General features: G+C 38.7%; 1 protein-coding gene across 1 annotated transcript in view; it reads right to left on the bottom strand.

Annotated features, from left to right (window-relative positions):
- The window catches only part of GSTT1 (glutathione S-transferase THETA 1), a 319954-nt gene that overhangs the window by 131306 nt on the left and 170657 nt on the right, over nucleotides 1-17991 (bottom strand). Inside the window, exons 4-5 of the mRNA XM_089438574.1 lie at nucleotides 3941-3994; nucleotides 3588-3667 (exon numbers count right to left, since the gene is read on the bottom strand). Of these exons, the coding sequence (XP_089294700.1) occupies nucleotides 3588-3667; nucleotides 3941-3994 (134 nt within the window). The remainder of the gene's footprint in view (nucleotides 1-3587; nucleotides 3668-3940; nucleotides 3995-17991) is intronic.

The following is a 17991-nucleotide window of genomic DNA, read 5'->3' as shown; positions in this document are numbered from 1 at the left end:
AAATCGCTCCATCAGTCTCCTGGTAAACTCGGCATATGTCGTCACTGTGGAGTGCCCCAGTGTAACCATCCCATGAAACCACCAATCCTGGTCCTCACCATCCAAATGCAATGTTGCCACCTTGATGGCCTCTGTCTCCGACATCTGATTAAGTTGTAAATAAATGTCCAGCTTCTCCACCCAAGACTTTGCCGAACTATATGATGAACCATCAAACATGGGCAAGTGGAATCTACTCGCTGCACGGTGGGTGTCACCATCATGGTAATGCCGGTACCCTCTGTGATGGTCGCAGGGTCTACTATCCCGTTGGAGCTGAACAAAATCTCTGAATGAGAGGGCTTCCCTGAACTCCTGCCCATAGGCCTCGTACTCTGCAAAATAATCGCCCATATGTCCAGGCTCTGCTTCCTGCTGGGCTCTGACCCCCGTATCTGCTCCTAAGAAAGTCGGCATGGTAGAGCGTGTAGGGGCATGCGAGGCCACCTGCTGCGTAGTATCACGCTGCTCTAGCAAATGATGGGATGCACCTAATCCCTCACCAATCTGAAAAACCTGTGGGCTCTCACACTGTCTGGCCTCTACTTCCGTGAATCTCTGCCCCATCACCTCAATCCGCCTCGATAGATCCTGCACTGATTTGAGCATATCCGCAAATCTCTTCCCGTCATCATCTACCATCGGATCCTCCTGCTCTGCATCCACCACAGGCTCCCTCTATCCTGCGTCCACCACAGGCTCCTCTTGTTCTGCGTCCACCACCGGAACATAGTCTCCCTCTCCGTAGGTATTCTCCAACCTACGCTCAGTGTCTCTGTACCTCCTACCTCTGTAACAAATGTAGGGTTTTTCCCTCGGTGTCATAGATTGCTAGCTCAACAGGCTGAGCCAGATCTATGCTCTGATACCACTGTAATATCCCTAACCCGGAATATCCCTTAAACCCCAGCAAAACTCCAACCAAATATGTGCAAATGATATAATAACCCAGAAGTGATAAAATAACAGTGGAACAGCATATAATAATGTAAACCGGAAATATAAGCAAATGCACAAGAAATGATAAGCCATTTTATTATACGGAGCAATAAAGTAAGTACAAGAGGTGATTAGACAGATGGCACCTCGACTTGCACAAGGTAAGTGAAGAAATACTCTAAGAATGACAAGAATGGCCTCTCTGCGTGGATGCTACTGCTGTGCTGCTGCTGCTGCTGCTGGAAAACAAATGATGATTTGGAGCTGCTCCCCTCCTCGGAAAAAGCTGAAACTCTGGATTCGGGCTCTACTCAAGAAACCCAAAAAACCCAGAAAGCTTCCCTGGAATGGCTGACCCCTGAAAAAACGCCCTCTTGGGGTTCTGTGCAGTTCCCCAATGCCCTGCGTTGCCACTAAAGGAAACCCCTCTAGAATCTGCCTAAAACCATGCCAAAATCCTCCAATGAGACAAGAGCTGGACTCTTGCTCAATCTCCCAGCATAAATCCACCTGCAAAACCCCAATCCAGCACTACAACCAAAAGGAACTGCGTCCCTCTCCCAGTGCTGCACAGTCCTCCAAAATGCTACTGAAACTGTTGTTGGAATGCTGATAAAACTACTGCTAAAATGCCAAGGAAATACCTTGCCCCAGCAGGCACTCGAAGTCCCCCGGGGCTAAGAGTGAGATCTCCGAACGGAGACACTCAATTCACTAAACAGCGTTGCAGACTAGCTAAACAGCCAGCGTGCTCAGAAGTCGAAACGACTAGCTCAAAATGCACATAACTGAATGATCCAAAATGAGGGGGCTCCTATCTATTTTATAGCCTCTGTCTTTCAAAATCCCTAGGCTCACCTCCTCCTGCGTGCTTCTCCTCTTGCCACGTGTTCTTCCCTCTTGCGCAGTCTCTCCATGTGTCTGTGTGGGCTCCATTTCTACGTCCCCCTTTGGCCCCCTTGGCTCCCCTTTAAGTCACAACATTGTGCTACATAGGAAGTGACTTTTTATTCTAAAGTGAGTTATGTCCCCCTTCCTCACTTTTTATTTACAAATAGCTATAGAAGGCAAAAATTGAACAAAATCGAATATTCCAATTAGCCATAGCTAATTAGGAATATTACATCCTCCTTTCTCACTTTTTATTTACAAATAACTATAGAAGGCAAAAATTGAACAAAATCGAATATTCCAATTAGCCATAGCTAATTGGGAATATTACACAGGCTCCAACCTGTAGACGACTTCATGCACCAGCCTAGCACTTCCTTGCCACCCTATAATCACTGAAATGAGACGAGAGTGGATTCCCATACCAGGGATAACGATCCATGATACAATATGATTTACAATGATTTTGACCAAACACTCAATCACACTATGAACTGCAATCCAACCATGACATCATCCCAACAGAGACTCCTATACCTCCCACCGTGTCGTTAGCGACACCACCGTGTCCTCAACCCTTTTTTTCTTACAATCATCCCAATTTTTATCCTTTGACAATAGTTCAAAAGGAAGATCTCTCACTTAGATTAGACATCTAGCTTAAAATTAACCAAGATAATTGCATCTAACCTTAGTTAAGTGCATTTCATATTAACACATTTTACTTTTCAAGGGGGGGGAGGAGGAGGAGGTGACACCACCTACCCAGGCTACCCCTGCCACCAGTAGAGGACGTGGTCTACCTCCTATAGCTCCTAGTTCTTCAGCTTCTAGAGCACAATAGAGTCCACTGCCAACTCCACCGGCATCTACATCTAGAGGGAAAGGGAAAAGTATTGCATTTTCTTGCAAGAGGGGCAGAGGAAATCAGTGGTATTAGTTATTTGGTTCATTTCATTGTATATGACATTACGACTCATGATATGAGATACATTATTATATTTTTTGTTGATATTTTGAGACTAAGTTGGGACTCAGGAGTCAGGACTTACTATTCAGGACATGATTCACTGTTTTGTGTGATGTAGCACTAGAAATGATATTATACATCTTATATATTAATTCTTTTATCATATTTATGTGTTGATGTAATTATTTTATGTTGTAGATGCTTTAGATATTAAAAAATTGAAAAAAATGAATATTTTGTATTTTATGATTTTTTCCCGATTTTTACCAATTTTTTCCCTATTTTTACGATTTTTTCCCCTCGTCGATTTAATCCCGATCGCAATTTTCGCAACATTGGTATTACTTACAAATATGCAGGCAATTGATTTAAAGATACAAATCACAGATTTGCATGGAAAACAAGGTTATGTGTAAATCTGTACTTTTATGCTTGCTGTGCATTTATTTAACATGCAGAAATATAATTTCCAGTGAGCTATTTTCTGCAGATCTGAAATAGGTCATGTGGGTTAGGATTTATTATATTATCTTAGATCATTCAAGAAATCCCACATGTGGCTACTATACGCTATCCTGAACTGTAGATGAACTGGATTGTGGTGATGACAATTAACTGATTCCTAGTTACCTTGCTACTAGACAGTTTCAAGTGCTAAGAAATCCAAGAAAGGAAAGGAACAAAACAAGGCTATATAAGGCTCCCACTTTTAATCATCCTAGAAAATTGCACACAGACAACCAACTACCTGAACCACGACGCAGATTAGAATGATGCCAATCCAAAACAGAATCAATCTTGGCTCTCTTTGAAAGATCAGCTGGATACCTACAACAGAGGATATGAAAGGAATTTAGTTGCCTCTGAAATGCTATAGTCAAATTTGAGCAGCAGCTTTATTACACATACAATTCCAACCTCTTGATTAAAAAGCTATATTTCCAAACAATATTGCCCATTAAGAAATAGAATCAAGCCAAAAAAAGAATATACACAACTTCAAGTAGTTATGGTAAATCCCTCACTAAATGGATCAATATCTGCACAAATCCAGCAGACTAAAAATATAGATGAACAAACAAGCATATACAAATCACTTACCAATGATCTGGAACACTAGGGTATGCACAAGCAAGGTACTTCAAAATTGCATGGCTGCAGGAACAGATGCAAAGCAAATAAAGATCGAGTAGAAAGCATAGAGCACGTATTAACCAAAAATGCATGGTAGATTATATAAGGATTCTATCCATTGCATTTGACAAAATGAATAAAATCCAAATATAAAGACATGTGCATATTCTCTCTAGCATTGAAGTCTGAACCAAGATGGTTTGTAATGCCATATTATACTTCGTAAGCTGTAAAATACCTTTGGTCATGTAATATCTCCTACTAAATTATCCTGACCAAACTAGCAAAACCTTTTATTTTTATCTTTCAGACATTTGTCAAACACTTTCCATGTAAACCTTTCTTCAACCCCTTTGCATGTAATCAAATAAGAAGCCTTTATCATGTAGACATTTTGACAGACATTTTGAATGTAATCAAATAGGAAATATTTCTAACACAACGATCACACAGAAAATATACTACAAGCAAGATTACCACAGTAAATACCTTAGCAAATATATCCTGATCTGTTTTATTAATTTGCCATTTTATTACAAGCTGGGGCAGCCTTTTTGGGAATAAGAATAAATTCTGGGAAATTGGAACATGAACAGCCTTGACTGTGGAGTTATTTTGTAATGACCTAGCTAAATAAAGAGCCATTACTGAGCGGTGAAACTGTAAAGATTGCTGAACTGATTGAAATGGTATTATTGATTTGATGAAGTACTTACCTGGCCTGCTACTGCTGTTGCGGTGAGGGTGCTTCAGAACTGCTCCCGCGCTCTCATTACCGAATAACCAAAACCACCCAGCCAAACCGAATATACCTAGATACTCGATCCAGTATGCTTCTCAACCGATGCATACCGTTCCCCCGTGCCCAGAAACTTCCAAAACAAGCAAGGCTCAATAGTTCCGATTCATAACCAGTATGTATAAATTTCTCCTTCCTCCTCTCAACAGCACCCGAATCAGTTTTCCTACTCACAACAAATAGCCTCTCAGGCCAAGAACCCCCCGCCTCCCTTCTTCCCTCTCGGTCTCTTCTTATATACCGATTATTAGCGGTGGTTCTCTCTCCACCTATGAGTCCACTGCTTCCCTTCTCAACGACACCTGCTCAACGTGCAGAGTCGTATCTCTCCTTAAAGATATTTTGATATGAGTCATTTTACTTTGATTAAGATTTTTATATGTTTAAATTAAAAGTCCTAAGTTCATACATAGGGGCTTTATTTGATTTAATTTATCTCTTTAATAATCCATTCACATACTTTATTTAAAAATTGCTCAAAATAGATAATTATATAACCAGATTTTTAAGAATTTACATAATTCTTTTCATTTATTTTCTTTATAACCCTTTTACTTTACACTTTTAAACTTAATAACATTGGTAAGCACTCATTAATTAAGTAATATGTGCTAATGGGTGAATGCGTTTTTTTTTTCTATACGAAGGAGTGTCAGGATATTTAATATTTTAGGTAACTTAGAATATAGCTACTAGTGCAGTGCATGCGATACATGCATATGTAGCTATCATATGCATGCATCGTATGCATGCTAATATTCTCGTGCTCTCTATATTAATGATGGGTCATTACATACACCCCTCCTTCAGAAAACTTCGTCCCGAAGTTAGAGTTCAATACTTATAATAGAGATTAGTACATTCTGGTTCGGATTGTATTGAGGTTAAACTCTTACTTAATGTGAGGCCGCTATAAAATTGGTGCTTTGAATATTTTTAGGTCTATAACTTTAATGATCAAGTTTTACTTCATCAAGCCCCCCCCCCAGGCTATCACTACATCATCCTATCCTTCCTAATCTCTTCCGCTCCCATCCTATCCGTCCTCTACTAGAGTATGCCATGGTGTCAGTTATACTGACCTTACCATTCATAAACTCCAAGGGTGACAGCGTTGGCTATACCGACCTGATCCCGAGTAGGCATCTGGCAGTCATCATCACATGTCTAGGGGAGCGTGACTCGCACAATCCTCCCATGACTCCAGGGTTCGAAGGATAAACGGTGGGCAACACCTCCACCCCTCATAGTAGAATCAGGGTTAATACCCTATCATGGAATCTCTTTGAGCCTTAATTGTTCTGAAGTTTCTGTCATCACGTGGTCATTTCGGTAATGAGATTTTATCTGCAATCATAAACACTTGTCCATGCATTTATAACATGTGCATTAATATTTTCAAAAACACATAGCTTATGTATATTTCATACATGTTATCTAAAGTATAACATACCTTGCCATAATCTATTCATGTCATTAGCTTTCATATTCATAATATAATCATTCTTTCGTGTATTGTTTGTGCATAAAACTCATGACTTTAAATTGCTAACTGACACTTGATTTTTGATCTTACGAACACATATCGTTATGTTCCAAACTTTCATTGATCTGAATGTGTTTGCTCCAGTAACAACTAACTGGGTTATTGTCTTACTTGGTAACAAAATGCCTCATATGGATAGTCATTAGCGAAGACAAATCTCAATTCCTTCTTTTTAACAATACTGTTACTTGTTGTGTTCTTTTATATATAATTTGATTGAAATACCTAGCTCAAGTATGGTATGCAACACGTTTGGGGAACATATTTTGAACTGAACATTTCCTTTAACAATAATACACCGAACATTGCTCTATGTTTAAATAGTAGTACTCTTTCAATACCTTGGCCCTATGGGTTGAATTTATGCTCATGGAACCTTTGCTCAGGTTGTATTCATCACTTATCTATTTGCTAAATTAGGTCTGAATGTTACGCAAAAGCTTAGCTAATACAACTACTAATGCTTTAAAATTAGAAAATATGTTAACCAAAGGACCAACCAGCTGAAATAAGAAGAAAATTTCCACGAAAACAAAACAGATGAGAATAGATAATTTGGAGCAGGTTGTAATCAAATTGGGTGCAAATCCAAATGATTCCTCATCAATACAAGCTTTGATTAGATCAAGAGTTACAGATATTCAAGTGCTCAGGAGAAAACTCAAAATATCAGCTCTAGAGCATGTTCAAACCCCAGAGACAGTACAGAAAGAGAAACAACAATTGCTATCCCTGATTATCGACCAAAATAAACAGATATGAAAACAGGATCAAAAGTTAAGTAAAAGAGAAGAGTGAGCATATATGTGCAGCAATCACTACTGAAGCAACGACTACAGAGGGGGATCCATCAGAGAAGTTAGCAGAGACTTTGTTACGTCTAAGCATTTAATATCAAGAAATTGAAAACCTCAAAAAGATGTTTTCTATAAAGGATAATGAGATAAGGGTGTTTCAAGGATGAATTAGTAGATAAAAATGCGATCATCAATAAGGAGCAAGAAATAAAGGCTAAAATGCAAAAAGAATTTGATTAGTTCAGGAACCAATTAACAGGTACACAGTCACTTGGGTAATTTTGAGTAAGGAAGATATTATATGTGACTCTTTAGAGGTCTCTTTTGAATGTTATTTGTCCACTGTATATATTTTCTGAAGTAAAAACTATTAAGAAAACACCTACAGAAGTTTTCATACAACTTGAAGAAAGGTCTCATAGAATAATTTATACAACTCAAATATATCTCCTATGTCGAGAAGTCAAAGAGAAATATCTATGCTGTTGACAGGTACAGAGGAGTGAGTCCCCTAATAATTTATAAAGGAGGATGACTAAACATTAAAATGAATATCTAGAAGATTGTAAGAATATAAACATCATTACCCATTGTTTGTCATAGGAGCATAAATAATAATAAAAACGAATCCATCCAAGCAAAGTATACCAATACAAGAGAATAACATCAAAATATTCAAGAAGGTACTTATCTCTAGAGAATATGTCAACTCCTTTTGTTCAACTCTTCAAGGAGTTAATCTCGTCCATATTATCATCATCAGGAAGTCCATATCCTCAAGGAATTCACAGCATCAAGGAGTCCATATCATATCATCAAGGAATTCACAGCTTTAAGTAGCATCTGCTTTAAATCTATGTCTTTTGAATAATTTCAAGTATATCATACAATGTTGCAAATATCATGTAGGTGCTTACATCACCCAGGGACTGTAAGGACTTAGGAAACTCGTAAAAATATCAGGGAAATGAAAATGTTGACAAACTTAAATCAAATTAAAATATTCCCCTAATGAAGTTACATTCACCTTAAATGTTTTCAACATGATCCAAAATAAGATAGGTAAAGAACATGTCTAATTTTCAAGGACATTTCCGCTTGATAGAAGATGAATCTAATTTTCAACAGATTTTTAGATAAAAGCTAAGTGGCATAACCATATATGTAAAAGAAAAAGGGTTCCAGGTATAAGCAATTCACAGAGGTAACTGCAGAATTCTGGTAGAAACCAAAACTACAATTATCCCTAGGAACCGGAAGGGACAGAGTAATAGCCACCTTATCAATTTAGAGATACACACTAAGGTAGCTGATAGACCCAAACATTAAGGTTAGAAGACCAGAGAAAGGCTAGATTAGACTATAAACAACAACAGATAATGGTTCAAAACCATGAGGAGCATACCATCTCACTTAAATAGTTATCCAATGCAATCCAGATCTTATATAATTTATATAAAGATGTCCGTAAGCTTCAAACTAAAATGCTTTCAGAGGAATTTGCTTTTTGACAAAAAAATAAAAATAAAAGAGCTTGCTATGGTACTCTAAAGTCTAAACCATTTAGGGGATAAGTATCCCTGAAATAAATGTTTCATGGAAGTCAAATAGTCAGAATATTTGCTGCCTTAAATATACCGATGACACTTTCAAACTGATGTGAAGCAAGTCTAGAATTTATAGGAAGAGGGCATTATCTTTTCAAACACAACTACGAGTAAGCACATTAAATCTCCGAACGGTAGAAAAGATCTTTAATAGCATTTCCTTATGCTAAAGTTCTAGCCTTGTAGCAGTATCTACAAATCTTGGATTTGCTTCATGGTATTTGTTTTCCATATATCTCTGTTATGTGTTTTAACATTATATATCTCACATTCAAATGTATTGTAAAATTTTTTTTTTTTTTGAAAGCTGTTGTATCTGAATATGAAACTATATCAGGCTCCATAACTGTATGATGTACCCTGGTAACTTACCTGTAACAGTTTGACTATAGGAATGCAAAAATAATAATAGTGACAGTAAGATGAGAAATCTTCCTAGACAAACACGAAAGGCACAAAAAGTTGAGCCTAGAAGCCCATCAAAGGCTAGATGAGCATTTCTTATCAATGAATTGTGCAATGTAATACAAGATAATTCTATAACAGGTTTGGTTATGGTAGCAAATAATCTTAATATTTTGGTTAAATCATATAGAAAATAAAATGAGCATGCAAGAAATTTACGGCTAAAAGTTTTAGCTATGGTTAATTATAGCCTTTTAACCACAGTTCTCTTTTGTCAAATTTTTCACCAGGGACAAATGTGGCAAAACATGGTCAAATTTAACCAGATTCAATCAAGATCGATAAAATTAATTGCATCAATCAGTGATTGTTGTCGATAACAGTTGGAAATAGTCAGTAAGGCTAAGTAGTGAGAAATATAACAAGTATAGTACACCAAAGGTGTGGTGTCAGTGATTATTAAACTACAAATAGTAATGTTGCTTTAGCAGAAATTATCATTATACAACTGTAGACTATTCATTATGCAATGCAGAATAATAATCTTTGACGATGGAAAACTTTGTTAATGATTTTGTAAATTTAGTGTTTCAAGCCATATGCCAGGATAAATACGACTTCAAATATCAAGAAATTTATCAATCCTCAAAAGCTAAAACAAACTTTTCAATATCTGGTTGAAGTGAGACTCCACTACAACACTGTGACAAGCAAATGGAAACTTTTAAATAAAAAGTGCCTCTCCTCAAATCTAAAGCAAATTCACTCATTTACAAAGTTGAAAAGATAGTGATGAAAACCCAATAAGGAACTAAGGGAACACAAATTCGACTTTGTAAAATTCATGAACAAATTTGAAAGATTTAAAGTTAAAAGTGCAACTATGACAATGACTGGCATTCTATTCTTAATGATGATGAAGAAAAACAAGTTTGTTAAATTAAGGTCCAAAGACCAACAAAACATCTCTCAATAAACCACCAAAAGTAAACCATAACAATTGAGAAATACAAGAGATTGTTCCACAAAGTTCATGTTGAACAAGGAAATAGATATTGTCTCTTCTGTGTGAAATGCAACCCAAATAACGAAAAAGAGAACAATGTGCAATTCTTTCTAGCTCTATCATGTAAATTAACATGCTGCACAAACTAAATCACTAACTTTGGGTTAAATCACTTCTCCTTTTTGTTTTGCCTTCCCAGAGTTTCGTAAACATGTGTACTTTGTGTGCACCTTTTGCTGATTTTAACTTTCCTACCTGTCATAACTTCTTCAAGTTTGTGTTCAATTCTTCAAACGCTGAGAATGATCAATTCTCCAAAACGTTCACCAAACTTGGTTCGCACAATTCAGCCACAGCCATCTAACTCTGACATCATATTTTGCTATGGCTAAATTTTTTTTTTTTTATATGGATTTTGTCTAAGAGAGTCAAAAATGCTTGAACCGTGCACTGAGCATGTGTTCCTAGCCCTCATAATCTAATGAATTTACTCTCGGTTCTCTGTCAAAGCTTAGAAGCTGATTCTAGGTGACAGGCCTATTTACATGCTGAATGAATGTGAAAACTTCGATACAATGGTTTATGATTTACGAATTGAAAATGGGATGATACCAAAAGTATCAAAACCATTATTCGATTATGAATGCATTGCATTTTGCGTTGTCGTTATCTTAAATACAGATACCGAATTATATGAGATCCTAAAACTTCCGATAAGTTTCTTGGTCCGATAAGGCTTGCTGTATGGCAGAATCCCAAGACGCCATATCAAAGTGAATAGAAAGAAATGTATGCACGTACCTTGGCAATGTGGGCATCACGGACGCAGACCCAGCAGAGAATGGCACGAAGGGCGATACGGCAGCGCTGGTCGGCATCCCCATTTTCCTCCCCAGGCACTCCGCCGTAGAACCTTCAAATTCGCGAATATCTAACGGATTCTCTTCAAAACCAAGAAAATCTCCGTTTATTTAAGCTAAACGGCGGGCACCGATAGAAAATCTCCCATGCTTTTAAAAAAAACTTTTATGTCGGCGAATAATGACTCATAACAGCCCATGGGGCACGTAATTCTTCACGCGTCAATTAACTATCAGACTCACGCTTTATTTTAACACGCCATCGTTTAGCTGGCATCGGACAAGTCGAAATCCATTGACATGCGCCTTGCACGCCAGCCTCATCACCTGGGAGGGCCTTCGACGCCCCCTATCACTGGCAGCGACGGTTATAAATTATTATCTGGCTTCGTTTGCGTTGTGGGGATTCTGCGGTCAAATCCTGCCCGCTCCACAGTGTAACAATTTCTTCCAACGTTGCATTGCTTCTATGCCCAATTCAAGCTCCTTTGCAATGCAGCAAGCATATCAGCTTCGTATTCCCAATTCAAAATATTTTTGCTCTGTCGCCTCATCCTATTTAATATTTCATCTAAATCCTCTAAGTCTGGATCGCTCTCCGAATGAGAACCCCAACCTCGATTTTCCGGGTCTGATGCATTAGAGTTATTGCCCTTCGATTCACTTGAACTTCCCGCATTCGTCTCTTCCTCTGAATCGTCATCCACGATAAATCCACCTAAATTTTCTCCCTCACTATTACTCTCATCCTCGTCCTCTTCGTCATCATTGTCACTTGACTTCGATAAATTTATCGTCTTCCTTGAAAGATTTCTCTGCGGTCTGCAATTTAACCTATTCAGACGAGGTTCGGACAGCATGTCAGCAAGCTTGACATTTCCAGCAGTTCCGCTTTTGTTTGCAGTGTCAGAAGATCCATCGTGTATAGAATCTCTGCATTGCCCATTCTGACTGACGATGGTAGGGTTTATATCTGGAACTGAAGTGTTCTGCTCTTGTAAAGACGTGAACATTTCACCAGTTTTTGAATGTTCTGGTCCACTGGATTCCCCAACTCTCTTGAGTCTTTTGAGCTTTGTGACAGGAGTGCATTCACCTCTGTCAACTGAGTGCAATCCCTCCTCAGACTGCACAGGGGAGGGTAGTTCATTTGCTTCCATCAGTCCTTGAAGCCCTCTTAATTCCATGACTGGTACATGTTCACCTCCAACAGAGCATGGCTGTTTCTTCCAATGCTTGGCCATAGAAATTTCATTAACTGCTTTCACTTTTCGGAGTCTTCGGAACGGTATACAATGAGCATCTTTGTTTGAGAACAAGACCTCATCCTGCATATTTGTCATTGACAAACGATTTCCATGTAGCCAAAACTATCATATATTATACAGCCTTTAGTAGCATATGACCTATTTGCTCATAGCGTTAAGATGCTTAAATAGCTTGGCTTTTAGGTGTTTCACTGATAAATTGTCTAAGTTCGGATTATAAATTATCCCCAAACTGTTATATTCTAAATCCAGAGAAGTTATATCAACCTTATATTTTTATTAAGGTTTTAAAAATTGAACTGGACTGCCCATATACTCTGCTGAAATAAACAAGGCCTCCGGCTAACAGAAGAAAATTTCAAACCAATCGAGTTCTTCTATTTATCTCCTTCCAATACCAGAACTGTCATAAAACAATTCCAAAATTCTGAAAACTTCAATTGCATAAGCAGTCAGTGCCTTATTTTAGGAGATATAAGCTTTGGGACTGTCCTGGCACTAATTTGCATCATATTAAATTGTCTGAAACATAACTACTGCAGTATTGTCAAGGAGATGAATTTTGCACCACCTTATTTTGGTAAATTTAAACCTTTTAACAAGCTTAACAGGTCCGAAAGTTGAACCAGCTCTGATACCATATGTAATGACCTTGCTAAATAAAGAGCCATTACTGAGCGGTGAAACTGTAAAGATTGCTGAACTGTGAAACTGTAAAGATTGCTGAACTGATTGAAATGGTATTATTGATTTGATGAAGTACTTACCTGGCCTGCTACTGCTGTTGCGGTGAGGGTGCTTCAGAACTGCTCCCGCGCTCTCATTACCGAATAACCAAAACCACCCAGCCAAACCGAATATACCTAGATACTCGATCCAGTATGCTTCTCAACCGATGCATACCGTTCCCCCGTGCCCAGAAACTTCCAAAACAAGCAAGGCTCAATAGTTCCGATTCATAACCAGTATGTATAAATTTCTCCTTCCTCCTCTCAACAGCACCCGAATCAGTTTTCCTACTCACAACAAATAGCCTCTCAGGCCAAGAACCCCCCGCCTCCCTTCTTCCCTCTCGGCCTCTTCTTATGTACCGATTATTAGCGGTGGTTCTCTCTCCATCTATGAGTCCACCGCTTCCCTTCTCAACGACACCTGCTCAACGTGCAGAGTCGTATCTCTCCTTAAGGATATTTTGATATGAGTCACTTTACTTTGATTAAGATTTTTATATGTTTAAATTAAAAGTCCTAAGTTCATACATAGGGCTTTATTTGATTTAATTTATCTCTTTAATAATCCATTCACATACTTTATTTAAAAATTGCTCAAAATAGATAATTATATAACCGGATTTTTAAGAATTTACATAATTCTTTTCATTTATTTTCTTTATAACCCTTTTACTTTACACTTTTAAACTTAATAACATTGGTAAGCACTCATTAATTAAGTAATATGTGCTAATGGGTGAATGCGTTTTTTTTTTTCTATACGAAGGAGTGTCAGGATATTTAATATTTTAGGTAACTTAGAATATAGCTACTAGTGCAGTGCATGCGATACATGCATATGTAGCTATCATATGCATGCATCGTATGCATGCTAATATTCTCGTGCTCTCTATATTAATGATGGGTCATTACATATTTGATAGGAGAAAGAGAATGATAAGAGTGTTGGAATATCCCCTCTCCTAACTACTAAAAGAGATCATGCTGGATAGACTGGTTATAGTAGACCGATCCTCCTTTTTATGCCACAAACCAGCAAAAAGTGTCTTGCTCCGATGAGAGAAATAGTGCTGGGAATGAGCAGCAAGCTCTGAACCAAAGCTGCCCCTCTAAATTGTTGATAATGCAACCTGTAAATGACAATGCGGCCTCCAAACTCCACGAGCTCATGTTGTACCAGCGCCTTGGCCAAAACAAGTGGACAAACCCTCGAGTTGCTGAGTATAACTGCTACGTGCTCCTCAAATAATTCCACAGTGTGGCAATGAGATGGATCTTCAGCAATAAGTATCTGTCAAAGATCTGAGTGATCTTTCCTCTTGATCAGCTAGGGTGGATTTGTTTCACCATTGAAACCAACCCAAATCAAATCTCTTGTACACCCAATGTGACAACAAAAATGATCTCTCCAACTTACTGGCAAGAGTTGAATCTTTCACAACTAAAACTAGAATTCCCTTTGGATCTCGTCCAAGGGTTTGAAGCCTACAGCTTTCCAAGGAACAATAAGATAATCAAGCATGCCCAGAGAGTGAGCCCCAATCTCTTTTTTTTCATCAGAATACCATGGGTCTCTCTTTTATAACATTTTTCCCTTTGACCCTTTCTTTAACCTTTTAACCTTTTCCCGCTCAATTAAATTGTTATATTCTACTTAGAAAAATACAGTGAATACCAAGAACATGAACTAAGCTACAGCAAATAAATGGACATGGAACTGAAAATTTCACACGTGCAAGACAATCAGATCATCATTGAGCAGAAGCATCAATTCTGAGCCATTTTATTGCAAAAGAATGAGTCAACCTGAGTACAATATGAATGGAATGTGTGCACCTAGGTTTGCTACAGCAAGCATGTAAAACCCAGGTCAACTAGAGTGAATCTCCTCGCTGGAATTGACCCAACTGGCTGTATGCTCTGCTCAAGAATTTTCTGTTGCTGCTGCTGGAGGCAAACTAGAATTTGGGGCCTCAAATCAGCTCCAAAAATTCTGCAAAATTAGGGTTGATCTCTCCTACCCCAAACCAATCAAACCCAGAAATCTTTTGGGTTGGCTCTGTTGATTTGGGGTAGCATCGGATGTGCTCTAGCCATGAAAATTGGTGTAGAGGCTAAGGCACATGAGATCTCTAAGACCCAGAAATTGTTTTGAGAAATTCCATCCGGATGAGGATTTATTAAAATAATTCATATTTTTAATGGGTTCCTAAGTCTAAACTTAGGAAAATAAAAATATTAATGGGTATTAATAAAGATAAAGATGAGAAGCTTTTAAGAGACAAGGATCAAGTTTGTTTTAATCTTAATCGTTGATTAGGGACTTAATCTCGGACGTTGATTTATCAACAGGAAAAGTATAAGAGAAAACTTGAGGGTCATTAGGAGACAGACCAGCAGATACTCAATATGCCAAGGAAAATCGATTCTCAGAGAGAAGGAGATCGATTTCAGAGGGAGAGTAGCAAGGTAGAGGAAGAGGGGGGATGAGCAGCAATCAGGGAGCTCAGAAGAAGTGACACAAGGACTCTGAGAGACAGTGTAAAGGGAGACGTAGTTCAAAGAGACATAGGCATGAGGCAGAGAGGGACCAGAGCAGGGCAACGCCACGCAGAATGACGCAATAGAGAAAGGAAGCTCTCCAGGGTGTCAGAAAGTCTCGGAGAAAAGTCTTAGGTGTTTTATCCTAGTGTCTATGTAAATTTTTCTGTAAAAGCGATTGTTGCTGAAGAATAATAAAACTCTCCTCTGTTGCACTGGTTTTCCCGCATTGGGTTTTTCCGGGGACAATTGTCCAAAAATAACTGTGTTGATGTGATTGATTCTTGTGCATATATTTGTTTCTGTATAATGGTATGATATTTGCAGTAGAATTTATTTTAATACTGAAGGGATTTCATAAATAACTTATTGGGAATAATAAGTAGAATTTCTGTTTAGAAATTTTCACATGGTATTAGAGCAAAGATTCGGCGACAGGAAGGGAAAATCTTATGGGTCAAGAGCATGATGCAGAGGCATCCACTCAAGGAGACTCATGCACATTTTCAGAAGAATGCACAAGAGACAGAAATTACGATTATTCTATGTTGGCTTCCAAATTGGAAGAAGAAGTTGCTCGCGTAGCAAGCTCTGCCTCCTCAGAGGTTTGGCATATAGATAGTGGAGCTTCCTAGCATATGACAGGAACTCAAGAATGTTTTTCAAATTATCAGGAAGAAAGAATGAATTTTCATATCACCATGGGGAATAAGGCAAAGTGTACTCCAGTAGAGAAAGGTAATATAGATTTTCAAACAGAAACAGGAGAGCGGTTCCGAGTTACCAATGTGCTGCATGTGCCAGCATTGGGGATGAACTTACTTTCCGTATCTCAATTTCGAAACAAGGGTTGTGACGTTTTCTTCATTAAGGAGAAAGTATACGTCAAACACCCAAGTTGGAAAAAGAAGGTTCGGATTGGAATCAGAAGTAACAGGTTGTACAGATTGCAACTAGAATCACCAATGGCACTGATTGGAAATAATGGAGACAAGGATTTGAATGAACTATGGCCACAAGGATGGGACATTTGCACCATGGGGCTCTGAGAATTCTCAAAAAAACTGTAACAAGAGTTCCAGATCTTAGTATTGAACGAGATGATGTATGCAAAGGGTGTGCTCTGGGCAAGTATGCCAAAGCAGCGTTTCCAAAAAGTAACAATAGGGCCAAGAGTGTACTAGGATTGATACATTCAGACATCTGTAGACCGATGTCCACAAAAGCTCTTAGTGGTGCCAAATACTTCGTCACCTTCATCGATGACCATTCTAGGAAGACTTGGACCTACTTTCTGAAAACCAAAGATGAGGTTTTCGGTCGATTCAAAAAGTTTAAGGCTCAAGTGGAGAATCTAACAGGAAAGAAGATAAAAGTATTGTGCTCCGACAATGGTGGAGAGTATGTTAACAAGGACTTCACCGATTTTTGCGCTAGGGAGGGCATCCGAAGAGAGTGGACAGCTCCCTACAATCCGGAGCAGAATGGAGTAGCAGAAAGGAAGAACAGGACTATTGTGGAAGCATCTAGGGCTATGTTGTATGATCAGGATATGCCAAAATTCTTGTGGGCAAGAGCATGCAGCACGGCAGTCTATGTCCAGAATAGAACTCCTCATAGGGCATTGGGCAAGATTACTCTAGAAAAGGTCTTCATCGGGAAGACACCTGAAGTTAGTCATTTCAGGATATTTGGGAGTTTAGCATACTACCATATACCCGAGGAGAAGAGGAAGAAGTTAGATCAAACTGCAGAGAAAGGATATCTTGTGGGATATAGCGAGAATGCTAAGGCATATAGAGTCTATCTTCCAGGGAGCAGGAAGGTAGTAGTTCGGCAAGATGTAAAGTTCATGGAGGATAGAGCTTTCAGAAAATCTCGAGAAATGCCTTTCGAGGAGCAGACAAAAGATGAGTTGTTGGTCAAACCACTTCAACCAGCGGAAGCTGGTACCAAAAAATCTCCTCTAGAACAGGAGGAATCACAGGCAGAGGAAGAACTGACAGATGTGCCTACTACCAAAGGAAGAACGAGCCGGGAACTCCGACAAATTCTGCGGGATGCAGAAGAATTCATTGGTGCACCCAAGAACAGTAAAAGGGAGCGAAGACAGCCAGACAGATACCAGGCCTTAGTAGCTCAGGTTGGGGAACCCTCCAGTTTTTAGGAGATCATTTAGCATCAAGTATGGGTAGATGCGATGGTGGAGGAATATAGCTCTATAATGGTGAATGATGTCTAGGAAGTGGTGCCTAAATCTCAGGACAGATCAGTGGTAGGTTCGAGATGGATCTACAAGATCAAATATGTTGCAGATGGCGGTGTGGAGAAATACAAAGCCAGGTTTGTGGCTAAGGGGTATGCTCAAAAGGAAGGAATAGACTACGAAGAGACCTTCGCCCCAGTAGCCAAGTATACATTTATTAGAACCATGATATCTCTTGTAGCTCAGATGGGG

Source organism: Pinus tabuliformis, chromosome 9 (assembly GCF_031772625.1).
Source record: "Pinus tabuliformis cultivar Carrire ecotype Pingquan chromosome 9, CPIR1, whole genome shotgun sequence".
Classification (NCBI taxonomy): Eukaryota; Viridiplantae; Streptophyta; class Pinopsida; order Pinales; family Pinaceae; genus Pinus; species Pinus tabuliformis.
Note: the sequence above shows the minus strand (reverse complement) of the source record. Positions and strands in the feature narration are given on the sequence as shown.